This window comes from Capra hircus, chromosome 3 (assembly GCF_001704415.2).
Source record: "Capra hircus breed San Clemente chromosome 3, ASM170441v1, whole genome shotgun sequence".
Taxonomy (NCBI): domain Eukaryota; kingdom Metazoa; phylum Chordata; class Mammalia; order Artiodactyla; family Bovidae; genus Capra; species Capra hircus.
Window position 1 is genome coordinate 11,150,738 of NC_030810.1, and position 26,568 is coordinate 11,177,305.

Genomic DNA, 26,568 nt, shown 5'->3' on the forward strand with positions numbered 1-26,568 from the left:
GCCAGCAAAGTTAGAGAAGAACCTCCTGCATTCCCAGGAGAGAGGACAGCTGAGGTGAAAGCTGCAGTTGGCTGGCCTGTCTGTTGGTCTGGGCTCCTCCCTGCCGGCTGCCCTTGGCTGCCCACAGAAACCTGAGTCACAGTCACAGCCAGCCGCTCGACCCCACCCAGCCTGCTGTCAGGCCAGGCGGGTCTGGAGAGATTGAGGGCGGAGCCTCTCCCTGCCCATCTTACAGCCTCTTGAGCTTCCCCTCTCTGCCTGTGATTCCTCCTTTTGGCTTCTTTTTCTTTGGGACTCCTCCTCCAAGAGGGAGTCACCAGTCCTGAATCAAGGGTGGGGGCGGGGTCCTTTTCAGGCTAGTCTAAAAGATCTCCTGGCTCCTTAGTAACTTCTTCAAGGGCTCTCAGTCCCAACTACCAGTCCCTCTCCATCACCTCCTAGGGGCCAGGACATTTAAGAACAACAGGCACCCTCCTCCCCAGCTTCACCCTGGCTCCTTGGGTGCTCAGGGCTCCAGGAAACTAATGCAGCAGGGATAGCCCCCCTTCCCTAGCAGGAGCACTAGAGCCCCCCGCTCCAAGAACCCGAAAGGTTGAACTTATTTAATCCCGAATCTGAGTTCCTTCTCCCACCAGTCCCTCTCTGTTACTTCCCCTCTGCAAGATCTGGAGGGAGGGAAGCCATATTGCAGCTGGTGTCAACACTGGCCTTTGAGGACATTCCCCACCTCCAGCCCCAGGGAGTGAGCCCTGGAGGTTACAGTTCCCTAGCAGAGTGGTCTGGGTTAGAGACCCCTTCTTGCTGTTGTGCCTTGGGGGTAGGGTGGGTGTGAGAATCTGATGTCTGGTCTCTCAAACTGCACCCACCATGAGGCCCCTCCTACTTCCTACTTGTGTAGGAGTGGAGACAGCCTCCAGGGCCTTGGTTCCAATTCATATCTCTTTGTCAAGTCACCCAGTGATTTCCTTCATCTCCTGGATGATCCACTTTGGACCCTCCCGCACCTAACCTAGAAGGTTGGTAAATGCTCTTGCTCCTGCTCTCCCCCTAGTGGGATCAGGAGGGGGACATATTTCAGTGACCTGACTCCTAGCCGCAGCCCAGCGTCACGGTAAGACTGACAGCTCATTCAAGCCTGTTTCCTGAAGGGGGAGGGGACTGCCCTGGGTGTAGGGGAGGAACTTGGGAGACCACAGAGTTCCCTGGCCCCTCACTGGAAGAAGGCAGGGCATTCTCAGTCGCCAATGATGTTGCAGGTGCCCTGCTTGCTCCTTCTCTGGGATGTCTAATGCTTAGGGGGCAACATGGAGCACTTGCACCCAGCCCCAAACTCAGAGATACCCACTCTAAATCTGATCAATTGCCAGGGCCTGGGATGCACCAAGGATCCTGATCCATCAGGGGGCATAATGGAGAGGAGTCCACTCCATCTTTCTCTTCCAACTGTATCAATCACAGGACATCAGTGCTCTCAGGACTTCCTATGGACCCACCAAGTGTGTAGGAAGCCTCCTGGGGCTGGCCTGGAGAACTGACCATCAAGTTGACTAACAACTAGGAAGTGCAGGTGCCTCCACCCTCAGTCCAGGGAAGGGTTCCTCAACCTCAGTACCATTGACATTCCAGGCCTGATGACTCTGTTCAGGAGGTGCTCTTGTGCGTTGCAAGATGTTAAACAACATCCTGGTGTCTAAGTACTAGATGCCAGTAGCATCCCTAGTTGTGACAACCACAAATGCCTCTAAACATTGCCAAATGTCCCCTGGGGTGGAAAACTGCCTCTGATTGAGAACCACTGAGTAGGCTGACTCTTTGCAGGCACTCCTCAAAGTCAATCCTAGATCATTAGACACAATGGAAGATTTCCAGTTCCGAAGCATTGCTCACCCTTCTCCTTCTGAAGAACCTTCAACAGCTCCCCAGTATCTACATTATGTAGTTGCCATCCCTGGCCTATCTCTTCATCTTCAGTTACTGTTTGCCCCTCTACTATGATTGAGCTCCAGGTAATGAAGGTATCTCACAATTCCCACTTATGTATGTCTTTGTTCCTACTGTATTCTCAAGATTGTGGGTACAGAACCCAGATGGCTCTCCCATATTGGGTTCTGTTCATGAATTCTCGGTCTAATCACTGCCTGGCTCAGTGTGGGCCTGGTAAGCTCTAGAAGATGCAGGCCCAGAGGTCTCTGACCTCACAAAGGACTCTGCCTGGACTCTGCCATCCACATGGTCCCCTCACCCTGCAGATAGAATGACTGACAACAAAGATGGGGCTCTGCTCCTCATCCTAATCTGCTTTTACTTCTGAATGCCCACCATCATACTTATTTATTAAGCACTTCCTACGTGCCAGGCTCAGCGCTAAGCATTTCATCCATGTTGCATTATTTAACCTTTACAGCAAACCCATGATAGCTCATGGTATTATTATTTTCCTAATTTTTTAGGTGAGCAAACTGGGTTTCAGAAAAGTTAAGACAGTAGCTTAAGGTCACCAGCTCTAGTTGTAGGTCTTCTAGCATCATCCTTTTCTAATGTTTTTGGACTGGGGAAGGCCCTCCTTGACTCTGGAAGAGGGTTCAGACCTTCAGCTACTCACTCCTCCCAGGACTGTTTGCTCCCAGGTTACCTGAGACCCAGACCCTTTTGTTTCCAACCTTCTCCCCTTAAATGACTGCTTTCTGGGAGTTCACTGGTTTAGTCCAGTGGTAGAGTTAGCCTGCCAATGCAGGGGACATGGGTTTAGTCCCTGGTCTGGGAGGATTCTACATGCCGTGGGGCAACAAAGCCCATGTGCCACAACTCCTGAGCCCCCATTCTAAAGCCCAAGCTCCAAATCAAGAGAAGGCACTGCAGTGAGAAGCCCATGCCCTGCCATGAAGAGTAGTCCCCACTTGCCGCAAGTAGAGAAAGCCCACCCACAGCAACCAAGACCCAGTGCAGCCAAAATAAATAAAGTCAAAATAAAAAATAAATGACTGCTTTCTGGAGTTGCTCAAAGGAAGAAGACACTGGCAGGAAAGGGGGGCAGGAGGACAACAGGTCACTGGGCCTCATCTCTGGGCGATGGAGAACTAGACAACTGACCTTCTGGAGGTCAGGACAAAGGGCAGAGATGGGGTGTGCAGGGCCCAGCTGCGCCTGCTCCTTCTGCCCCGTCAGTCCCTGCAGCAGCAGCATCGATCCACCTTCCCAGCAAGCTCCCCCCTCTCTGCCCAGGCTGAGCCTAACTTGGCTTGAGGCCCACCTCAGCTGGCACTAACAAGGGGATTGGAGAATCTACTTCCCGGGGCTGGGAAGCAGAACTACTTGGGGGAGGGGGGTCAGAAGGAACTCACTCCCTCCTTGGACGGAACACAGGGGAGAAATCCTTCCCGGGTAGATGAGGGGGGTCATCTGATGAGTCTAGGGGAGGTTTAGGGGCAGGACCACCCAGTTAGGAGCCGGGAGAGACCCGGAGCAGATTAGAGACCTGGATAAGGCGGTGGTGCAGGCCTGTAATTACTCCCAGAGGAGCAGAGAAGACACAGCCCCAACCGTAGGAAGATGCAGGAAGGGCCGCAGCAAGGCTCCCAGGCCGGGTCTCTCCCCACCCCAGCCATCACCAGGGAAGAGAGAGCATAGCCCTTTTAGGGGTCTCCTTGTGACCCTCCAAGGCTCCCGACGTCCCTCGGGCTGATTTTATTTGAGGTGGGTTTGGGAAAGACTGCCGATCTGAAGCTGCCGCCAAGGCCCCAGAGCCGGAGCTCGCAGGGTCCAGGGTGGGATTGGGGGCTCCCATCCCCGCTCCCCCCTGCTCCCCCCAGTCCTAGCGGCGCGTGAGTCACCCGAGCGCTCCCTACATAGTCGCCTCGCGCTGCGGCGCGTACCAACGCGCGGCCGCAGGGGGAGGCAGCTCGACAGGCGTCCTCCGAGAGCCGTAGCGTCCCCTCCGCCGCCACTGCAGGAGAGGCGTCCCAGGCTCCAGGCCCCGGGCCCCAGGGCGGGGGCGCGGCGGGCGGGGCAGGAGCGCGGTGCGGGCGCTGCAGGGGTGACCCTCCCCGCGTCGCACTTGGTACGCGCCAGCCGCGAGGCCAGGCCCAGCCCGGGCCGTACAATAGGGTTGGGCAGTGGCCGCGACTGGGCCGGCGCCGGGCAGGCAGAAGGATCGAGGCCGGAGCCGACAGACACTGGGCGGCCGGCTACTGCGAGCCCGCAGGCTACCAGCCGAGCCAGCCTCGACCTTCGCCAGAGCTCCCCTAGCCTTCGAGTCGTTGCCCGCCGGGCCGGGCCGGGCGTGATGCGCCGCGGGACCCCTATCCTGGCCGCTGGCCGCCGCCGCCGTCGCCGCTGAGACCCCCCCAAGACACCCCCGCACCCCCAGTGACGTCGCAGCCATGGAGAGCGGCTCACGTTCGGAGCCGGGTACGGGCGCAGCCCCAGGTATGCCGGAGGCGAGATGAGAGAAGGGGATGGGGGGGGGCCTCGGAAAGGGCGAGGATGAAGCCGGCCCGCGCGGCGGGGACCCCTCCCCCGCCGCGCCCTCTGACCACTTGGAAGTTTAAAAATAAAGGCTACAGCGGCGTCGGCGGCTCTGGGCCACCGGCGCATCTTCTGACAGCTGCCCTTCCCCCACCCCGGGCGCCGGGACGTCCTGGGCGCCGGGATCCCCGGGGGCCCCATTGTAGAGTTGATGGTGACCCCTCCGCCCCAACCCAGTGCCACCTCGGCTGCCCGGCCCCTACCGTCCTCGTCTACTGAGCTGGGGCGTCTGTCCCCCTCCCATTCCAGGTGGGCACATTTGACCCCAGCCTGAACGAGTGTGTCGGGGGTTCAGATTATCAGGCCTGAAACCTTGCATACCGAAGCCTAGGCCCTGGCGCCCCCCGCCTCCCCACGCCCAGGCCCTGGCCTAGACCTCGCCCCCACCCCATCCCTCCAGCTGCCGCGCAAAGGGCCTGTTGCTGCTGCCCGCCGGCCGGGAGGGGAGGGAGAGGAGGGAGGGGAGGGGGCGGTCTCTAGCGGCGGCTGCCAAGTAACCCGCCGGATAAAGGCAGGGGGAGGGGGAGGCAGCATTGTTTGGGCAGAGGGCGGGAGCTGGGGAGTGGGCCGATTCCCCTGCAGCCTGGCCTACTCTGGAGCCCACCCAGTCCGAGAAAGGGGACAGAAGTATATATCTCAGGGCCTGAGTGTTTCGCAGAGAATGGGGTGAAGGCTCGAGGCCGGCACTCCAGGGACCTGCCACATCATTCCTCAGCTTGAGGCTTCTGATACCCACCCCCCCACCCTGACACACACACACTCCCTCCCTCTTTCTCTCTTCAGGCCGCTGACCATCAAAGCCCTCTCCCCCCTCACTCCACCAGCCACCACAGTGCCCAGGACTTCTGCAAATCCCATTCGGATCCGGGAGCAGCTGATGAGGGGGTGGGGACAGGTTTCTGGTTGGGCCTGGGGTTGGAGGGAGGGATTTCTCTTTCTCTTTCTTCCTGGAAAGGGAGGGAGGAGCATGATTACTGAGGACCCAAGCTCTCTTCACTGACTCAGGGGGGAGGTGGCCCAACCCCACACCTCCATAGAGTCCTAGAGCCTAATCCCTGTCACCTCCCTACCCCCTGGGGTGTGGGCCCAGGATGAAACCGTGTCTGTGGGTGCAGAGCGCCCAGGACAAGGTGGAGCCGCTTGGTTGTGGGTGGGCTCCATCCCATGCCCTCATGGGTGTTTGGAGGGGACCCTGTGGGTGTGGGAGCTGGAGGATGCAGAGGGGAGGCCAGCAGACCCGCGTGGTTCAGGAGGTCTGTAGGCTGTGCCGGAACAATGGCACTTTGGTCTGTCTTGGCTCTGCTGAGCCTAAGAGGGGACCCCCAGGGAGGCCTCGCCCGTGTCCATTCCATCCGCTTCCTGGCCCTCTACAGCTGAGGGTCTTTGGCACCGGTGTGTACATCAGGGCCTGAGTGGTGGTGATTACTGGGCTAGAGATGAGGGCTGGAGTGAGTGGCTGGTTTATAAGCAGGGCACTTGAATGGGACATCTGGATTGAATGTGAGGGCATGGGTGGGATGGTTGGGTGTGCCAGGGGCACCTGACTGGGTCCTGCACACCAAGTCCTGGATTGGGAAGGCTTCTACACACAGGGACGACCTAGATGGAGTTACATGAGAACTGGGGTCAGGATGGTGGCTGGTCTGTACCAGTTTCAGTTAAAGGTGACAAGGGCCCTGTGAGTCAGGAGCCTTCAGGGAGTAACGGTGATGCCCACTGCATGTGCCCTGTGAGAGTCTGAGGCATGGGTCTGAGACGCTGAATACATCTGACGTGCTCCCTGCCCTCTCTGAGCTCCCTTTGCACACTGAGCATTAACAGGAGGCAGCATGGAGTAGGGGATAGGTGTTGCCTGTAGCAAGTGACCTACCCTCTCCAGACAGAGTTCATACCCCTGGAAAATGGAGGTAGTGTTATCAGCCTTGTGGGGTTAACATTAGAGGTTAGAGACGATGTACCTAAAGGAACCTGGCACATGGATGCCCACAATACAGTGTTATTACCATTACTGTGGTTGTGCTCATCGGAAGTGGTGCCAGCAGGGAGGTACAAAATATGGGGAAAGTAGGGGCAGGAGTTGGGGTTTAGTTTGCTTGAGAGTATAGACTCTGGAATCAGTTTAAGTCTCCCCTTCATAACTTACTACTGTATGACTTATATAAGTTGCCGAAGTCTTAAATTTTCCCATCTGTAAAATGATAATAATGCTGGAAATAATCTCATAGAGACATTGGGATCACTAAATTAGAGAAATACATAAGACATTTAGGAGAAGCCCTGGTAAATAGTTAATGATCAGTAAATGCTATTCATTTTTGTTGTTATTATTTTTAATTCCTTTGGAGGCCTGAGGAGGAGATGGGATTAATTATAACTTCAGGAGGTAAATGTAGGCCAGAGAACAAGGTGGAGATGAGTTCTAGACAGACATGAAACAGGGTGTATCGGGAACAGAGGGCCCCATACTTGAAGTGGGGCATTTGGAAATAGGAGAGAGACCCGGGGGTAGGTGCAGCCATCCAGCGCACCTATATTGATGCCCACCGTGTGCCAGCTCAGTCCTGGCTATACAGACGACAGGACAGGGAAGTGAATCGCAGTCACCACCCTCCGGGAACTCCCGGTGATGCAGTAGTTGGTGGGATCTGCTTGTGGAAGACTTCACAGAGGAGGTGTTTGAGGTGGACCTGAACTGATGAGAAAAAGATGGGCCGCCTCTGCACCTCTCCACATATAGCAGCCAGTGTGGCTGGCAGCTCCCACTGATAGCTTCTGTCCCTCCTGGGGCTGGTGGGCCCAGTAATGAGGCCTTAATGAGCCCCTAATGTGCAGTCACGCATATGCAAATAAGGAAGAAGGGGCACCAGGCCAGCTCACTCCCCCTTCTCCAGGGATGGGCATCAGCTGGTGGCAGGCAGAGCTCAGGGAGTGGGGAAGGAGCTGAAAGAAGGGCCCAGCCTGGGGTGATGGCACTTGAGAGCCATCAGGCCAGTTCTCAGGCCTGACCAAGGTTGGGAGTTTGGCCACAAGCAGCTGGGAACCATGTCCTTGGGTCCCCACTGGGCCTTGGGGCCAGTGAAGCAGCCAGCAAGCCAGGCTCAGATAATGCAGCTTTGTTGGTGGTGGCAGCTCTGCCTGGCACTCCGGGGCACAGCCTTCGGTGTCTCCTCCATCACCTCTCAGCTGCAGCTTTTCCCCCCAAGGGAAGCAGAGAGGGTGGCGGCTGCTAGAGAACCTGGTACGTAGTGCGTGCGTGCTCAGTCGTGTCCCACTCTTTGTGACCCCAAGGGCTGTAGCCTGCCAGGCTCCCTGTCCATGGAATTTTCCAGGTAAGAATACTGGAGTGGGTTGCCATTTCCTGCTCCTTACCAATGACAAGAGGAAATAGAGCCCCTGGTGATCCTACTGACCTCTTATTTATCAAGGACCTTCTGTGTGCCAGGCATAGTGCTTAGCATGTCCTGTGCATTGTCTCATTTGGCTCTCAAAACTATCCGGTATGGACTAGTATTATCCCCATTTTATTTACTTTTTCAAATTTTCTTTTTTATTTTTGGCTGCACTATGCGACATCCCTAAAGAGGAGTTGAACCTGTACCCCCGGACCCCCTGCAGTGGAAGCACCAAGTCTTAACCACCCAACCACCAGGGAAGTCCCATATCCTCATTTTATAGATGAGGCTCAGAGAAGGTGGTAACTTGCTTTAAAGTCACACAGCTAGGCGCTGGCAGAGGAAGGATTTGAACCCAGGTCTGTCCAACTCTGAAGCCTGTATGCCAAACCTCTATGCTGAATTAATCATGGCCAAGCCAGCTGGTGATAGTCTGACTTCACTTTCCTTGCAGTGACTGGTCTTCTCTGGACATTGTGGTCTCAGGGACCCTGTAATCTTTTCTCTGGGAGGCAGAAGTAGAACAGCAGGGCCCTGCATCCCCTATCCATCCTGCCTGGTTGGAATCTGAGCAAGTCAGACCAGAAGGAGGCCCTGGACTCAGGCAGTGGTGACAGTTCAGCCAGCGGGCCATCCTCAGGCCTTGGCTTAAGGCCGGGCCTCTGCCCTCAGCTCCTAGGCCCTAGCGTGGGCAGCCCTGCTGGGGCTGAGGGAGGGCTGGTCTGCGGGATGGGGTCATTTCCTGCCGCCTAAAATAACAGGAAGTGGGTGCTCCTGATTGGAGGCTGGGAACAATGGCCGCCAACCGGGCCAGAGAGCTCCTCAGATCTGCAGTCTCCAACGGGATCCCAGCCTTATCACCCACGGAGGCCCGCGGCCTGCCCAGCGCCCTGCAGCGAAGGGCCTGTGGCCCAGGGTCTGAGGGGTGCTGGTGCAGGTTGCCCCTCTGCTGGTGCCCTCCCTCTCAGAGCTGGCTCAGCTCTGTCCCAGCCGGGAGTGGTGCTGCCCCCTAAGGGTGCCCTCTGTCCCAGCCTCCCAGACATCTCCTAGGGTTTGTCCTTCCTGCCCACCCCCATCCTCCCAGCCCCCAGCTCTCTCTAGGAGAGGAAACCCAGGAGGCCGCCCCCTTTGGGTCACAGAGTGAAGGTACAGACTCTCAGCCTGATTCAAGTTCCAAACCCAGCTTTGCTACTCACCAGCTGTGTGACTTGATCCCTCTGAATCTATTTCCTCATTTGTCAAATAGGGTAATAACATCAACCCCATAGGATGGTGGTGAAGGTGAAAAGGACTGAAGTGTTAAGGGATTTACCTGACGCAGCATTAGCTGTTGCTACTGTTAACTGGGCTTTCCCTGGGCCCAGGTAAAGGAGTGCCTAGAGGGGCAGGGCCAAAGTGAGCTGGATGACACACGCTGCCTGCTGCGACAGGGTGTCTCTGAGTGCTGTATGCATCTCTGAAATTTCATTTGTGTCTCAGAGGAGGTGCTTGACTCCCTGTGTGTGTGTGTGTGTGTGTGTGTGTGTGTGTGTGTGTGTATAGATTTCTGAATCCCAGCAGTAGGTCTGTTTTCCATATGAAACGGGAGAGAGAGAGAAAAGAACGCGTCTTGTCTCTCGCCATTGTGTGGGCCCTGTCCACATTGTCTGGGTGTCTCCCGCTGTCTCTCTGCAATGTGTACTCTCTGTCTGTGTGTGTGTGTCTTTGCCCCTCCGTCAGCCTCCCTGCTCTTCATTTGTCTGCGGCCACCTAAGGAGCTGCTGCTGGAGCCGGAAGGGCTCTGGCTAGAGGTGCTGACCTCTGCTGTCTGGGCACCCCCTCCCCTGGGCACACCCTTGCTCTGCCTCGTGGACGAGGGCCATTCACCCCCGCCCCTGCTCAGGTGCCCCAGTTCTTGACTCCTGGTGGCCAGCCTGGGCAGGAGCCTGCCTTCCCTGCATTCCTGCCCTCTGAGCTCAGTGCCTGCCTGCCCCACCTGCACCCTTCATCTTCAGGGGGGAAACCCACTGAATCACTTCCTTCTTCAGGGAATAGGCAGGAGCCTTGGGGAGGGGTTATGTGACACCCACCAGAAACAGTGTGACGTAAGCGTTTTGTCATCAGACAGCCTTGGGCCCAGTCCTACTTCTGACACTGACATGAGCGGTTACTTAACCTGTCTGAGTAAGTGTTCTTACCTGGGGAACGGGCCTTCCATAGCACTTTCCCTTGGGGGCTATAGTAAGAACTTGAGGAGACAAGGGAGAGTGCCTGGTTTACTGTAGGGCTTCAGCAAATTAGTTTTGTTTCCCTTCCTGGACTTAGGAGCTGGCCGGGCACACACAGAACTCTTATATGGTAGAGACATTTAGGGTTAGAGAGGCTAGATGTTGGAACAGCTAGGGGTTTTACTGTTTTATCCATCCATCCACCCATTCCTCCATCCATCCATCCATTCCTCCATCCATCCATCTATCCATCCATGTATGTGTTCATAAGCAATCACAGAATTTCTTCTCTGCCGGGCAGATCCTGTATAAGGCTCTAGGCTGCAAAAAGGATTCTGTCCACTAGCCCTCACAGGGACAGCAGGCAGACTAAAAGGGCAGACTGAGTTACGGGTATTGTGAGAGGAGTTTTGGCCCAGGAGCAGTTGTTGGGGTGGGAGGAGGGAGGGATGAGAGGCAAGGACTGCCAGCACCCAGATGGTGGGGATAGGGAGTAAGCACCCTGAGACATGTGACCGGCCCTCCGAGAGACTGGGCCCTGATGTCTCTGCAGTCCCTCTTGGGTTTTTGGAGAAAACTAGACTAACTGATCCTGCAACCAGCTCCTGCACCTTTGCCTTGCCAACGCTCTTTGTGCCAAGAAATGAATGCAAACTATCTATTGCTTATCTAGTTCTTAACAAATAATTCTGGTCAATATCAATATCGCTAAATAAAACCTCACAATTTGACACAGACCAAAATAAAGTGAGGTGGCTGAAGGATTGCATTTGATGATTGAAAATGGGAATAATCAGATATTGATTTAACCATGCCTAGATAATTAACCAAGGAATTCATCTGGCTTAACATAATTTGTTCCAAATAACACAGTCCTGATGACATTTCATCAGGGTTGGCATACTCAGAAAAGTATTTGTATTCAGGGTCAGTAGTCCGCCAGGTCAGAAGAAGAGTTCCAAATGTGCTATTTGCCTCCTGAGAGGTTTTTCCTGTTGAATGGCTGGAATCCACACTCATTATTACTTTTATTAACTTCTCCCTGAGTACCTTAGTCCAGGAAGCTACCCAAATTGAGATGGAATTGTTTTGCCTCCCTTCAAGTGTTTGTCCTTTTCCAATACATGGCCACACGGATCTGCTCACTATTAGGTGAAAATCTCCTCCTCTGTGCGTGTGCTTAGGCGAGGGTGGCTTCCTAGTGCAGCGATTTATTCTTATATAGCAGCATTTCGTGACTGTCTCCACGAACTGGGCACTGTGGTAGCTGCTGTGGCAAGCTACAGTGGCAAGCAGAGCAGATGCAACCCAGCCCTTAGGGGGAGGACAATAACGAGAAAACCAAACAAGGAAGTTTAAAATTGTAAGTCACAGTGCTCCAAACAAGAGGCATGAAGTCATGACTGCATATAGTGAAGGAATTTATCCTGTTCAGAGAGGCCCAGGAAAGCTTCCCCAAGGAAATGATGCCTCAGCAAAGATCTGAAGGATGAATGAGAGTTAAGTAAGAAAAGAGAGAGAGGGAAGAGCTTGTGCAAAGGCCCTGGGGCAGAGGCAGTGTTCAAGGCTACCAGAACTAAAAGGTCAGTGTGGCTGGAGTATAGACAGCAAGTAGGGAGCAGAGAGGCGGCCTCAAGAGGTGTGGGAGAGGGAGGCAGGGACTTCAGACTGTGTTGGACTTGCATCCTGGGCTTAAGAATCTTGGTTTCTCTTCAGAACGATGAGAAGTTACTGGAGAGCTTCAAGTGGGGAAGAGAACCATGACCAGATTTGCATTTGAAAACAATTACTTTGGCTGCTCAGTAAAGAGCAGAGCTGGAATGGGTGCGGGTAGGATGATGACGGAAGTTTGCAGTCATCCAGGGAAGAGAGGTGCTGATGGTACCTGCCAGGGAGGGGTTCACTGATATATTCATTCAACAAATAGCTGGGGAGCCACCTCTGTGCCAAGCTCTGTTGCTGTTAGAGACAGAACAGCTAAACAAAGTATAGATGAAAATGTGTGCCCTCATGGAGATTACCTTCTGGAGGTGGGAGACAGTGTTAAAGTGGTGCTAATGCTTGCCGAGAATAACAGAGTTGGAACGGAAAAGCATAACAGTTGGAGGACTTCTGGTGGTCCAGTAGCTGAGACTCTGCGCTCCCAATGCAGGGGGCCAGGGTTTGATCCCTGGTTGGAGAACAAGATCCTACATGCCGCAACTAAGACCTGATGCAGCCAAATAAAATATATATATATAATAAAATTTAAAAATAGATGATATATATGTATCTGGAAACTGGAATGGCTGGGTTGCAGTTGACTGAGATAGGGAAAACTGGAGGAGGAGCAGGGTTTTGGAGAGAAAGATCAGGAGTTCAGTTTGGGATGTTAAATTTGAGGCATCAGTAAGACATCCGGGGTGTCAGGTAGGGAGTTGCATGTGGTGGTGGGGGGTTTTTTTTTTTTTTAAAGAATTCAGCTGGAAAGGGGAGGGAAACTTCACCTACAGTTTGTAGTTTTAGAGGGGGCCAGGGAAGGCTTGGCTGAGAAGTGACACTCAGGTAAAGACCTGAAGGAGGTGAGGAAGTAAGACATGCAGGATCCGGGGGCAGAGAATTCTGGCAGAGGAAACTGAGCGTAGAGCCCAGAGGCAGGAGCGTGCCCGGCACAAATAAGGAACAGTGTCCCGGAAGAGACGGGGCAGGGGGAGACGGGGAGGAGAGAAGACCCAGAGGCAATGGGCCGCAGAGCAAGGGTCCTGAAGGGCCCTGAAGGCCATCAGTTGCCTTTGGTTTTCCTCCCTTGAAGTGTGGGGCATCTTTGGAGAGCTTGTCAGCTCTCCAACCAGGAAATGAACCCCGGCCATAGCAGTCAAAGCCTGGAATTCCAACTACTAGGCCACCAGGGAACTCTCAATCTGACTCTTTTTTAAAAAATTTATTTATTTTAATTGGAGGCTAATTACAATATTGTGGTGGTTTTAGCCATACACTGACATGAATCAGCCATGGGGTATACATGTGTCCCCCGCCGCCCCATCCCAAACCCCCCTCCCCTGACTGATTCTTAAACAGAATCATTCTGCTGCTTTGGTGAGAAAAGACCCAAGGGGAGCAAAGGATGGCAGCAGGGAGTCTTTCATGAGAGATGATAGGAGATGATAGAGATGGAGATGGACCAAGATGACAGAATGGAGCTAGAAGTGACTGGATTCAGAATGTACTGGGCATGTGGAGCCAAAAGGCTTTACTGAGGCCTTAGATGTGAGGTGTGAGACTAGAAAAGATCCGAAAATGACTCTGAAGATTTGGGGCCTGAGAAACTGGAAGGACTGGGTTGCCATTGACTGAGATAGGGAAAGCTGGAGGAGCAGGGTCTGGCAAGGAAAGGTCCGGAGCTGAGTTTGGGATGTTAAATTTGGGGCCTCAGGAAGACACCCAGGGGTATCAGGTAGGGAGCTGCATGAGCGAAACCAGTACTCAAGGGCGAGGTCTGGGCTGGAGATACAAATTTGGTTGTCATCAGCAGAGCGGTGGTATTTAAAGCCGTGAGTCTGGATGAGGTCATCAAGGGAGTATGTGTAGGCTGACGGGAGACGAGGTCTTCACTGGGCCCTGGGGCGCTCCGGTGCTAAGAGGCTAGGGAGTTTACGAGGGACTGGCAAAGAAACCCGAGAAGTCACAGCCAGCCAGTGGAAGGAAAACCGGGCGAGTGTGTTGTCTTCAGGGCCAACTGAAGGAAGAGCACCCAGGCCTCACTCGTGTCAGATGCAGCTGAGAGGTCAGTGGGGTGAGGCCCAGGAAGTAGCTGCTGACTCAGCAATGTGGATGCCACTGGCGACCTTGAGAAGAGCAGTGGCATGGAGCAGTGGGGGTGAAGGCCTGCCCCAGGGGGCTCTTATGGCAGAGATGGGGAGAAGTAGACCAGTTCTTCCGGGGATGCTGTTTGCTGAGCCCCTGCCAGGCACCGGAGGTGATGTGCCTACTCACCATAGGTCCCAACACCATAGGCCCCACCTTGAGAAAACCAGAGCTCAGATCTGCCTGACTGAAGCCGGCACCTTGTGCCCTGCCGCATCTGAGCACCAGATGCAGGCCCTTCCAGGCCTCATCCCTGCACTTCCTCCCAGACTCCCCTTCAGGTGGCAGGTCTGGTCAGAAGCTAGCTGGAGAGACTCACTGTCTTGCCTGGTGGGTGTGATCGGCCTCGGTGCAGACAAACACCTGCCTACCAGTTTTCCTTGCAACACCTGTAGCATGCACAGGTGCCAGGAGAATGGCAATAAACAGGCCTCACCCTCAGCCTTCGAGCTTCGTGCTTACGTACGTAGGCCCTTTGGCCCCAGATGGTCCTTCGAATCCTGCCTCTGCCACGTACTAGTTCTATGGCCCTGAATGAATCATTTAGTGGGGTAAGCTCTGATGGTCTCTTCTGTGCAACGAGGGTAAGCCTCTCTCTCAGAGTTCATATGGAGATGCAGGATGGGGCTACAAAGGGCCCGGCTCAGCTCTGGCGTGTAGGAAACAGTCACTAAAAGGCGGCCACTAGCTTTCTTGCTCACCGGGACTGGGGAGGGGTTTTCAGGCAGCCCAGAAGTAGACTAGCAGTGACCAGGCGTTCTTTTGGAGCCGATGTGGGGAGGGGCTGGCCGAGTGGGAGGGACAACTGGGGAGACAGGGCCTTGGCTGGGACTCTTGCCTGGAACCCAGGAATCTAGAAGGGCAGGAGTGAGGGGGAAATAGTGTGAGCCTCAGACGGTATCATTGTGTAACTCGTGTTGCCTCACACCGCCTTATGCAGAGGCCGGAGGGTGTGGGGGTTAGAGCAAGGGCACCGGGGACCAACGCCGGGTTCAGGTCCCGACTCCCTCACTTCCCAGCTGAGTGGCCTCAGACTTCACTTAATTTCTTTTTGCTTCACTCTCCGCCTCTGTCTCAAAGAAATATTTACAGTGCCTCCTTTAGAAGTATTGTCTTAAGGATTCAAACTAGTGCGTGTAAAATACTCTCTCCATAGGAAGCTCTCAAGAAATATATAATGTTAGTGGTTATTGTTGTTACTAATGCTCATCACAGGCCTACTGTCTGCATTTTACAGAAGAGGAACTATGGCACAAAGAGGGCCTGTAACTAGTCCAAGGTCACAGAGTCAGTGGGGAGGCCAGATAGCTAAGTAGTCCGCCTTCGTCAGAGCCCACTGGACACCCGTCTCCCTGAAAAGGGTCCCCAGAGTTCCAAAGTCAGCTCCTTCGAAGTGTCCTCTCCCTGTTCACACATTGTCACCCACAGGGAAGGGAATTTATCACCTCCTGAGAGGACCAACGTTCCTAGAGCAGAAGGCCCTGCATGATGGAGGCACCTGGTGAGAGCGAAAAATGCTTCTTTCGATTGACCATTCCATGGGCTGTGGCCCTGATCCCAAAGCCCAGGCAGCGGGCGTGTTCCCCATCTGTCCCCTCAAGCTCCTTAGATGGCAGCAGTCGATGGCACCAGGGCTCAATGTGCAGAAGCTGCTTTTTGGCAGCTTCATAAGACAAACAGGAAGAGAGAGGGAAGTGTGGTGTCCTGGCACGTGAATTGTTCCAGGCACTTCACTGACATCCCTGCTAGCTTGGGCTTTTATAGTCCCCATTTTACAGATATGAAAACTGAGGCTTAAGAGAGGTTGAGTGGCTTGCCCTAGGTTACCAAGGCTCTCTCTTCCTATCTTGGAGTGGTGAAGTCAGAATCGGGCCCTCGGCCGGGTGACCCCTAAGCCTGTCTTTCAGTTGCTCACACGTGTGTGCATGGACATGTGTACATCAAATCATGTGGCTTCCTCACTTAGCACTTTGGTGTCTCTTACAGGGACCCTGAAATATTAATGTCTAACAAGAAGAAATCTGCAGGTGGTTGGGAAAGAAAACAAATGACAAAATGGATGCAGCCAGTTGCCTACCCTGGTGGGGATCCCACCTGGGCATCCCACTGTGCCCATGCTTATGTCTTTCCTTCTGGCAGTCCCAGGCACCTACTGAGCACTGGGCATTGGGATGGGTCCTGTGAGCCCAGGAAAAGCAGAAAGGTGAGGGAGGCAGACGTGGAAACCAACCTTCACCATTTGGTCCACTAATTACCCCCAAGGTCTCAGTTTTACCGATACACCCTGCTCCCTCTGCCCCTTTGCAAACGCTCTTCTCTTTGCCAGGACCCTCTCTGGCTTGGTTTGCTCACTCCAGCTCATCCTAGACCTCAGCTTGGCTCCTACTTCTGCAGGAAGCCCCCTCAGTATAGGTTAGCCATCTGCTTTGTTACTCCAGACATAGTACTTAAACTCTATACTGTAATTGCCTCACTGTCTGTCTGTCTGCCCTGCCAGAGTGTGGGCTCCACAGAGGCAGGGACTGTGGCCATTTTCTCACCATTACATCATTAGTGTCTGGAACAGGGCCTGGCATATAGAAGGAACTTGATAAACACATACGAATAAATGAATATCAACTGGACAAAGGAAGGAGCTACATGTTGAACTGATGGTAACAGAGGTTCTGTCTCACTTTCTCTCCTCTCTTGTGTTTTACTTCCAGCTATGGCAGCCAGGACCCCTCCAGAGCCAAGACCCTCCCCAGAAGGTGACCCCTCCCCACCGCCGCCACCACCACCGATGTCAACCCTGGTGCCCGACACTCCCCCAGACACGCCTCCCGCCATGAAGAACACCACTAGCCCCAAGCAGCTTCCGCTGGAACCAGAGAGCCCCCCGGAGCTAGTAGGGCCTAGGCCAGCCCTCCAGCAAGAAGAGTCCCCTTCCTCCGAAGTGAAGACCAGGGGACCCACCCCACCAGCCACGGGCCCACGGGATGCCAGGCCTCCTCGAAGGAGCAGCCAGCCATCCCCGCCAGCAGCACCCGCCTCCGACAGCCCTCCCACCAAGCAAGGTATGTGTGATGTCCCTTGTCCAGGGCCCAGTCCCAGCCCTAGGTGAAGCCCCCAGAGGGAGTCTCCTGGCTCCGGAGGAGATGGAAAAGGTGTGGGCATGAGGCCTGGGGGCAGGGCCCTGAGGCTGTCTCCCCTTTAAGAGGAACCTCTTGAGCTAGGTCTCTCCTTATTCCTTTTGTTAAGACGTAAAGAAGGCAGGAGAGAGACACAAGCTGGCAAAGGAACGGCGGGAAGAGCGGGCCAAGTACCTGGGTAAGTGCGTGACAGCGGCCCTTCAGCCTCACCCCCATGGACATCCTGTTAGTAGCAATAACCCTTTGGGAACCTCTGTTGTGTACACTGTGCTAAGAGCAGTTCGCTTATCTCACTTAACCCTGTACCCATTTTGAGGATGGGGAGACAGAGGCTCAGAAAGATGCAATCCTTTGCCTGAACCACACAGCTAGGTGGAGTAGCTGAGACTCAGACCCAGAAGCCTCATCTCACCCCATGCTCTTCATCATAATACGTCAGCAGGCCCTGAAGTTAGACAGGGACCTGGCCCTAAAGAGCTCACTTCTCCTCGGGTGCCCAGAGACCACGATGCTGGTGGCAGGGAAACAGGCCTCATTCTGAGGCCCCAGCCCACCTTCAGCATGCCCTTCAACTTGAGGGGGGGAGTCTCAGAGCACAGGCATCTCCCCAGTAGGCAGGCACGGGGGAAGACCCACCCCAGGCTGGAGGAACAGGCAAGGCCACTCGAAGCAGACACTTGGGGGCCCAGGCACAACCAGATGTTCACACCTCTGGGGCTCCTTCCCCCATCCCCTTCAGCGGCCAAGAAGGCGGTGTGGCTGGAGAAGGAGGAGAAGGCTAAGGCACTGCGGGAGAAGCAGCTCCAGGAGCGCCGGCGGCGGCTGGAGGAGCAGCGGCTCAAAGCCGAGCAGCGCCGGGCTGCCCTGGAGGAGCGACAGCGGCAGAAGCTGGAGAAAAACAAGGTGCGTTTGTGCTGGGTTCTGGCCCGGCACACTTGGCTCTGTGTGCATACATCTGCCTGCGGGCTCAGTGTGAACACACACCCCTGTGTTCACATGTGCAGTTGGGTCCTGTGGGCCCCACATCTCAGCGTCTGTGCAGGCGTGCTTAATTCTGTATGTGCCAGGATAGGCGCCTGTGGCCGTGTGCTGTCATCACACGTATGTGTGCATGCCCCGGATGGGTGTGTGTAGGTGTGCAGAGACGTGTCTGTGTGAGCGCGCCAGGTGAACTCCTAGTGAGGAGAGCCCTGGCTTGAGCACTATTGAAGAAATGAAGGGAAAGGTGGCCTGGCTCTGGTCCAGTCCTCAGGCAGAATGCGAACCCAACTCCAGGGTCAGAACCCTCAGAGCCAGTGGCCCCCCTGGGAGACCCAGGCAGGGAGAGTCCCACCCGGTCCTCAAAGAAACAGCTCATAGGCTCAGGAAATGAGTCAAGAACAATGAAAAGCTCCCCAAGAACAAGTTGAAAGGGATCTGTTGCAAACTGTCTTTAGTCACAGCGAGGGCTCAGTAACCTTGGTTACCCGCCATGAGTCAGGGAAACCTTCTAGGGGTGGGGGAGGCCTTGTCCTGGGAGAGCCTTTCTCCCAGGTAGGAGGAAAGCTTCTGAGCCCAAACCTCTCCCCCCATCCCGGTCCCCGCCCCACCAGGAGCGCTATGAGGCAGCCATCCAGCGGTCAGTGAAGAAGACGTGGGCTGAAATCCGGCAGCAGCGCTGGTCCTGGGCAGGGGCCCTGCACCACAGCTCCCCAGGACGTAAGACCAGTGAGTGGGCCGGAGGGGCTGCAGGGTGGGAGGGGGAGGCTGCGGCCTGAGAAGTGGGGGAAGGGAGCAGCTTCGGTGCACGGAGCTGGCAGCTCCCCGCAGCAGGTATGCCTCGCTTCGTGTGCCTTGTGTCTTCTGGAATGATGTGTAAACCCAAGTCTGTAGAACCAAGTCCTGTCCCAGGACTTCCACTATCAAGTCAGAGGTGGGTGCTCTTCATTCGGTTTGCTCTTTTTAGATTAGCCTTCTTTGCTCCTGTCAATTACTATTAGTTGATTGATACAGAAAAGAGCACTTTAATACCCTGCAGACACTGGATATTTAAAGAAAACTATCACCCTGACGTACCTGTCGTGGAAGGTAGCTTTTTGTCTCCGAGTTTTCTTCACGTAGGGCCGTCATTGCCTTTTGGTCTGACATTTTGCTGGCATGTATGTACTGCTGTGTTTGGGTGTCTTTATGTAATGGCGAGATTCGGTATTTCTCATCTTGCGTCTTTTGGTGTATATGCTCATGGATCTGTGCATTGCATGTCTTAGTATGTGTTCATCTTGATGTGTGAGTGGCCTTGTGTACTTCACTGTGGATTCCCAAGTCAGTCAGATTTGGGTCTGGATTCCCAGCTCTAGCCCTTGCGGTGTGACCTCTGACTTCCTGCTCTCTCACTTTCTTTATCTGTAAAATGGGAATAACAGTACTACTTGCCTCCGAGGTTGTAGGTAGATGTTTGGGAGGATCAAGGGTGGTAACATGTGTGTGGTGCCCAGCACAGTGCCTGGTACACGGTAAGCACCCAGCAAATGTTACAAATACGATTAGGTTGCTTTGACGTTTCTGTGCCTGTCTACATCTGGGTCTGAGCCTGTCTCTGTGGCTGTGTTTGTTCTGTCTGTGCATGTCTGCACTACCGTGTGCATGCGGAAGTGCCTGTCACTCTATATGCCCGTGCGTGCATCTCTTTGTCTTTGTGTGTCCCTATGAATATGCAAATCTGTGTGAGCGCCTTTGACCGTGGGTCCTTCTGTTTAGGAGCGTCTGCATTTGCTGCAGGACCGTGGGTGCTGTAGCCAGAGTGCCTTGGCTGGGCAGTGTTGGCGAGTGCCAGTGCTGGGTGGTTGCGGGGGAGGGCTTGCAGGGCCCAGCCCTAGGGAATGACTTCCTGGCCAGGAAGGCTGTAGCGTCTCCAGTTTTATTCCATCTCCTTCCTCTGTTCCTTTTCCGTCGGCTCCCCCAATCCAGGTTGTCTGGTCACCTACCCACCCCCCCATCCCCTCCAGAGCCAAGTCTGCCTCCTCCCCCGCTTCCTAGCCTGCCCACTCCTCCCTCTCCCACCCTGGCCGCGGAGCATCCTGCATGGAAGGCCTCAGTGCCCCCCCTGGCTCCCGTCCGGCCCGGCCCTAATGCCGTGTCTTTTCCCCTCCAGGTGGGAGCAGGTGCTCCGTGTCGGCAGTAAACCTGCCCAAACACGTGGACTCTATAATCAACAAGCGGCTCTCAAAGTCCTCTGCCACGCTCTGGAACTCCCCCAGTAGAAGTAAGAGAAGGCCCAGCCCTCCTTCCTCCAGAGCTCCTTGTAGTCCCCTCCTTGTAGCCTCTTCCAGAGCTCAGCAAAAACCTCAGGTCCCAGGAGCCCTCACACACCCCAGGTCTCCATCCCCACTCGACCCCGCTTAGGGTTGTGCACCCCTTGGGGGAGCCGGCATTTGGATCTGGGTCCTGAGAACAGAGGTGCGCCCCACAGGGGAGGAGAACAGAGGGCAGTGACCCAGCAGGCAGAGCCTGGCTAGAGCCTCGAGAGCAGGTGGGGATGAGAGTGGGGGTGGAGGGTGGGAATGGGCCGGCAGCCTCATCTCCAACCACAGCCAGCTGGCCTAGGCCAGCCTCAGGCAGGTGGCCTTGCCCGGGAGTACCCGACGAGCCTGGGTGCTGTGTGTGCAGGAGCCCTCTTATTCTGCCTCCACCCTGAAGGGCCCACGCAACCCTGCCTCTCTGCCTTCAGAGCCCCAGCCATGGCCTTGGCTGGATCCAAACCTGTGGCCAACCAGGGTAGCGCAGCCCCTGCGTTCCCACCATGCCCTGATGTCACATGTGAACGGGCCATGGTAGGAGTTATTTATAAGTTTCTCCAGCTTTTATTTGGTTGCTCTGTTGCCCAGCAACGAAATCAGCTGCTGTTACCAGCCCCACCTGACTGAAGCTTAAAAATAACCCAGCAGCTGAGGGGACAGAGCAGGGTGGCCTGGGGCAGCCAGGCCCCCTAGCAGCCTGTCCCTGGCATGGGATACACAAAAGCTGGGCCTCTTCTCAGTCAGAGGAGCACAAGGGCCGTCACTGTCCCAAATCCCATGGGGGGTGGAAGGGGGGGGTTGCGGGCGATGCCTCCCTAGGCCAGCACTCTGAGGGCAGGAGGAGCAGAGCCTTACAATGGGACATAGAAGTTGGCAACTGGGTACCCCACCAACCTTGGCTGTATCCTCTCTATAATCATAGTTCAGTGCCCTTTCACCTGGGGAGAGAGGTAGGAGGGACCTCTCTAGCCCTGCAGGAGGTTGCATGGGAAGTGTCTTGTTGCCTGTGTCTGCAGTGGGGGTCAGACCCCAGGGCGGACAAGTGTAACCCCCATGAATAGGGGGAGTCTGAGACTCCTTGGGCTCTGCGTGGGGATGATACCTGGCCGTCTCCAGATGCCTCTGCTTGCCCACTCTAGCCCCGCAGTAACCTTCTTCTACCGGCATTCTGCCCCTAGATCGCAGCCTGCAGCTCAGTCCGTGGGAGAGCAGCATCGTGGACCGTCTGATGACGCCCACCCTCTCCTTCCTGGCACGGAGTCGCAGTGCAGTCACACTGCCCCGAAACGGCCGGGACCAGGGTAGGGGCCGCGCCCCTGGGAGAGCCCCCTCGAGGGGCGGGGCAGGGGCCAGCCACGCCAGTGGACCGCGCCCCGACCGCAGTCATCCCTCCGCAGCCGTGCCCCTGTGCCCGCGCTCAGCCTCCGCCAGCCCGCTGACGCCGTGCAGCGCCCCCCGAAGCGGGCACCGCTGCGCCCCCGCCTCGGAGCGCGGGGATCGCCGCAAGGCCAGCGCCGGGGGCAGTCCCGCCCCGGCCCGCCTCCGGCCTGAGGCCTCACCGGTGAGTGGCTGGCGGCGCAGGTGGGGACCCGGCTCTTGTGCTGGGGAGCTCCGGCGCCTCTGATCTCTGCTTCTCCTCTCTCTGCTCTCCTTAACCCTCCTCCCCAGGTGCAGAAAAAGGAGAAGAAGGACAAGGAGCGGGAAAACGAGAAGGAGAAGAGTGCCCTGGCCCGGGAGCGCAGCCTCAAGAAGCGCCAGTCGCTGCCTGCTTCTCTGCGCCCGCGCCTCTCCACTGGCAACGCGGAGCTCAGGTGGGCCCAACAATAGGGCAGGGCCTGCTAAGGCCAGGCCAGATAGCCAACCATTCATTCATAAATATGTGTCATGCATATTTGCCAACCATTCATTCATAAATATGTGTTGCTCTAGTCGGACACGACTGAGCGACTTCAATTTCACTTTCATGCATTGGAGAAGGAAATGGCAACCCACTCCAGTGTTCTTGCCTGAAGAAGCCCAGGGACTGGGGAGCCTGGTGGGCTGCCATCTATGGGGTCACACAGAGTTGGACACGACTGAAGTGACTTAGCAGCAGCAGCAGAGAAACAGTCTGTAGCCCTGCTGGGCTACAGTCCATGGGGTCGCAAGAGTCCAAAACGACTTAGCGACTAAACAACAACCCACCTTTCGAAAGAAAGCTCCTTGAGAGCAGAATTTTTTAAATTTTTGGAGTGTTTTAATCACTGAAGTAACCCTTGCACCTAGAACCAGTGCCTGGTAAGCACTCAAGAAATATGTGCTGGACGAATGAATGGTCTTGCCAGGTACGTGTTCTGGGTGCCCAGCACACTTCCCTGAGCCAAACCAGGCCTCGTTCTTGCTCTTAGTAATCTTACTGGCTCTTGGGGAAACAAACAGGAGTCAAAGAATCACAAATGAACATGTAATTACACACTGGGATATCTACACTAAATTATGTTTGTGTGAGAGCATATAAGGTGGGGGTGCTGACCAAAACCTGGGAGGACACTTCCCTAGGGAAGTGACATGCTCAAAGTGTGTGTGTGTGTGTGTGTGGACACTCTGTGCCCTCAAGCTCTAACTCTTCTTTTTCCTCTCAGTCCCAAATCCAAGGCCCGGCCATCCTCTCCCTCCACAACCTGGCACAGGCCTGCCTCCCCCTGCCTCAGCCCAGGGCCAGGTCATGCTCTGCCCCCAAAACCACCATCCCCCCGAGGCACCACTGCATCACCCAAGGGGCGAGTCCGGAGGAAGGACGACGCAAAGGAGAGCCCCAGTGTGGTGGGGCCTGAGGACAAGACCCAGAGCAAGGGCAAGGCCAGTGACGAGAGGGAGCCTGCAGCCCCAGCCTCACCGGCTCCCTCACCTGTGCCCTCACCCACCCCAGCCCAGCCCCAGAAAGAGCAGCCCACAGAGATCCCTGCAGGTGGGCAGGGAGAGAAGAGGCCAAAAGGTGGGCAGGGCAGAGAAGCCAGCTTTGCCTGTGAGTGGGAGGTGGTCGGAGGTGGTCAGAGTTGCGGGCTGCCAGAGACGCCTGGGGGAGTGGATGTTGGGAAGAGGAGGCGCCTGCCAGAGACCAGGACCTCAGTGCTCTGAGTCGCTGGCAGAAGCTGGGTGGGTGGGCCACCGGGGTCGCTCTGAGGTCCAGCAAGCACAGGGGTATGGGGGTGGGGGGAGGGGAGGTGATGGAGGGGCTTGTGCTGGTTGGTGCATGCTGACTCCTGGTCCTGGATCCCGCTCCAGAGACAGCTGTCCTGACCTCACCCCCAGCCCCTGCTCCCCCGGTGACTCCTAGCAAACCCATGGCTGGTACCACGGACCGAGAAGAGGCCACTCGGCTCCTGGCTGAGAAGCGGCGCCAGGCCCGGGAGCAGCGGGAGCGCGAGGAACAGGAGCGGAGGCTGCAGGCCGAAAGGGACAAGTGAGCACGCCCTCGGGGACTGAGGAGGCCTTTACGGGGGCTGGAGAAGAAGCCGGGCGTGAACCTGAGTCTCCTGTGTCCCCCAGGCGAATGCGAGAGGAGCAGCTGGCTCGGGAGGCCGAGGCCCGGGCGGAGCGGGAGGCGGAGGCCCGAAGACGGGAGGAGCAGGAGGCTCGGGAGAAGGCGCAGGCCGAGCAGGAGGAGCAGGAGCGGCTGCAGAAGCAGGTGCCCCCGCGGGCCAGGGCGCGGGCGCCTCCTGGTGGCGGGCCGGGGGCCGGCTGGAAGGGACCGCCGGAGGCCGGCTGCCTAAAGCTCCCGGGGGTGGGGGGTCTTTGGCAGAAAGAGGAGGCCGAAGCTCGGTCCCGAGAAGAAGCGGAGCGGCAGCGTCTGGAGAGGGAAAAGCACTTCCAGCGGGAGGAGCAGGAGCGGCAAGAGCGCAGAAAGGTATTGCGAGCGGCTGGCCGAGTCGTGAGTGGGACCGGCTACCAGCTCGGTCCGCATTTCTTTAGAGGGGCTAGTGGGGCTGGGAGGGGGCGCTGCCTTGGGTTGCAGAGGGTTAGGTCGAGAGGGAGCAGGGGCGAGATCTGCTTCCTGCCCTGGAAAGAACTGGTGTGAGCTAGAAAGGCCCCCGAGACTCCAGGACCAGGGCTAGCTGGTGGGAGGTCTAGGATTAGGGCCCGGCTTGGGCCTAACCGGGAATGGGACTTCTTTCCCAACAGCGCCTGGAGGAGATCATGAAGAGGACTCGGAAGTCAGAAGCTGCTGAAACCAAGGTCAGGATTCCCCCAAGAGCGGTGTTGGGAGTGGAGGTCCGGTGAGGAAGGAAGGGATCCAGGGTGGAGGAGCAAGGCTGTCCAGGATCTGGGCGGAGGGGAGAGAATTCAGCGGCGCAGTCGGGTGGGGCCAGAGATCCCCTGGAGCCTGACTGCTTTTCCTCTTCAAAGCAGAAGCAGGACAGAAAGGAGGCGACGGCCAACAATTCCAGCCCAGGTAAAGGCCTATTCCCCTCCTCTCCAGCCCCAGCCCCAGCCCCAGCCTTCAATCCTCTCCCCGACCCCTAACTGATGGCCATTCCTTCCCAGGGATAGACCCTGCGAAAGCTGTGGCGGCTCGGCCCGCTGGGCTGCAGAAGGAGGAGCTGCCCCCCCAGGAGCCTCAGTGGAGGTACCAGCTCCCAAAGGAGGGTCCAGGAGCAGGGAGGCAGGGTCAGGCTGGAGACCGTAGGCGCCTGGGCTGTCCCGTGATGGGAGCGGCCTGAGCGTTGGCCTCTGCATCCACAGCCTGCCAAACAAGGAGTCGTCGGGGTCACTGGTGAATGGGCTGCAGCCTCTGCCAGCGCACCAGGAGAACGGCTTCTCCCCTAAGGGACCCTCTGGGGACAAGAGTCTGGGCCGGACGCCAGAGGCTCTCCTGCCCTTTGCAGAGGCAGAAGCCTTCCTCAAGAAAGCTGTGGTGCAGCCCCCGCAGGTCACAGGTGGGGATCCCTTTCTCCCAGCCCGCATCTCTAGCTCCTCCTCCACCCAGCCCTTTCTTCTCCCAGCTCCATCAGAGGCTCTCTCAAGCTCTACCAAGAAGACACCTCCCCCCCCCACCGCCCCCTCCTGGTTCTGGCCTTGGAGCCTGGTTTGCCCTGACTGTTCTCCCTCCTGCTTTTCCCCCCAGAAGTCCTTTAAGGGGCTGCCTCGGATCCAGGCACAGCTATGAGGGCTCCTCTGCATCATCTACCAGGGTGTCTGGAAGAGAAGAAGACAGAACAAAGCCGGAAGTGGCCTGGGCCCCTGCGGGTTGGGTCCTGTCTGTTATTTTTAATCTGCACCTTATAGACTGATGTCTCTTTGGCTGGAGCCAGACCCTGCCCCTCAGTGCATTCGTGTGCTCACACGCGCGGACACCCCCCATACACACACATACACTCACAGCCTCTCTGGCTTCCTCCCATGGGGAAGAGCCACCTGTAGTATTTGCCTTGGTTTGGTGGGGTACAGTGGATGTGAATACTGTAAATAGCTTGTGCTCAGACCCCTCGGCATGGAGGGGGTGGGTGCAGGAGGCAGACCCTCCCAAGACTCCCTGGGGAGAGCTTCCTCCCTCTATTTAACTGTAACTGAGGGGGAACCCAGGTCTGGGGATGGGGGGCACCTTGGGCCACAGGATATTGGTTGCTTTAGGGGTACCCGTGCCCCCTGCCCTCGCCTGGAATCAGTGTTACTGCATCTGATCAAATTTCTCCAGAAATAAAGTGAGAATAATTCTGCCAGTCCCGTCTGTCCTTAGGGCTGGCAGTGGGGTGGGGAGCAGGCATCCTCCTGAATTCTAAGAAGAACTTGAGGACCCGGTGGCCTGCGGATATCCAGCCCTACCTGGTAACCAGTCCCAGACGTCTTCTGGCAGTCTTCCATTTTGTCTTTCATTTATTCATTTAACAAAAATGGTTACATCTACTCTATACTAGGCAATGAGCTCTATGCCAGGGATGCAAGGAGGGAGAAAAGACATGGGTCTCTGTTCTCTTGCAGTTGACAGTCTAGCAATGAGCATCAGAGACACAGGAGCCCTCTCAACATCCATTCCCATTGCCCCTTCCTCATTCCAGAGCCCTGATTTTGTGTAGGCGGCAGTCTTCCTCTTGGATCCCACTATGTTCTTCAGCAGAGGTGGCTCCTAAGCCCAGGGGTGCATCAGGATTGCAATTGCTGGTCCCACCCGCCTTGCGAGTGATTGGTTTAGGTAGGTTTAGGTATCTGCCAGCAGATA

General features: G+C 56.1%; 1 protein-coding gene across 11 annotated transcripts; it reads left to right on the plus strand.

Annotated features, from left to right (window-relative positions):
- MAP7D1 (MAP7 domain containing 1) lies at positions 3,923-26,071 on the plus strand. Of its 11 annotated transcripts, none has more exons than XM_018041620.1 (18): positions 3,923-4,425; positions 16,672-17,022; positions 17,207-17,275; positions 17,837-18,000; positions 18,690-18,804; positions 20,228-20,338; positions 21,551-21,673; positions 21,770-21,933; positions 22,041-22,183; positions 22,994-23,346; positions 23,637-23,814; positions 23,901-24,039; positions 24,154-24,258; positions 24,534-24,587; positions 24,759-24,804; positions 24,897-24,978; positions 25,095-25,288; positions 25,477-26,071. In XM_018041620.1, exons 1-18 carry the CDS (start codon positions 4,380-4,382, stop codon positions 25,485-25,487), a joined length of 2,448 nt encoding a protein of 815 aa, XP_017897109.1. In that variant the 5' UTR covers positions 3,923-4,379; the 3' UTR covers positions 25,488-26,071. The 11 variants fall into 11 exon arrangements, with proteins under 11 accessions (XP_017897109.1, XP_017897116.1, XP_017897132.1 ...); XM_018041627.1 differs by having other exon boundaries at positions 24,762-24,804; XM_018041643.1 differs by having other exon boundaries at positions 23,664-23,814.

What these genes read in the sequence shown, in the direction of transcription:
- MAP7D1 (XM_018041607.1), top strand. Translation starts at nt 4,380, where the DNA reads ATGGAGAGCGGCTCACGTTCGGAGCCGGGTACGGGCGCAGCCCCAG. An exon ending in CAGCCCTCCCACCAAGCAAG is followed by an intron (nt 17,023 to 17,206) that starts GTATGTGTGATG and finishes CCTTTTGTTAAG; the next exon opens with ACGTAAAGAAGGCAGGAGAG. An exon ending in AGGAGCGGCTGCAGAAGCAG is followed by an intron (nt 24,040 to 24,153) that starts GTGCCCCCGCGG and finishes GGTCTTTGGCAG; the next exon opens with AAAGAGGAGGCCGAAGCTCG.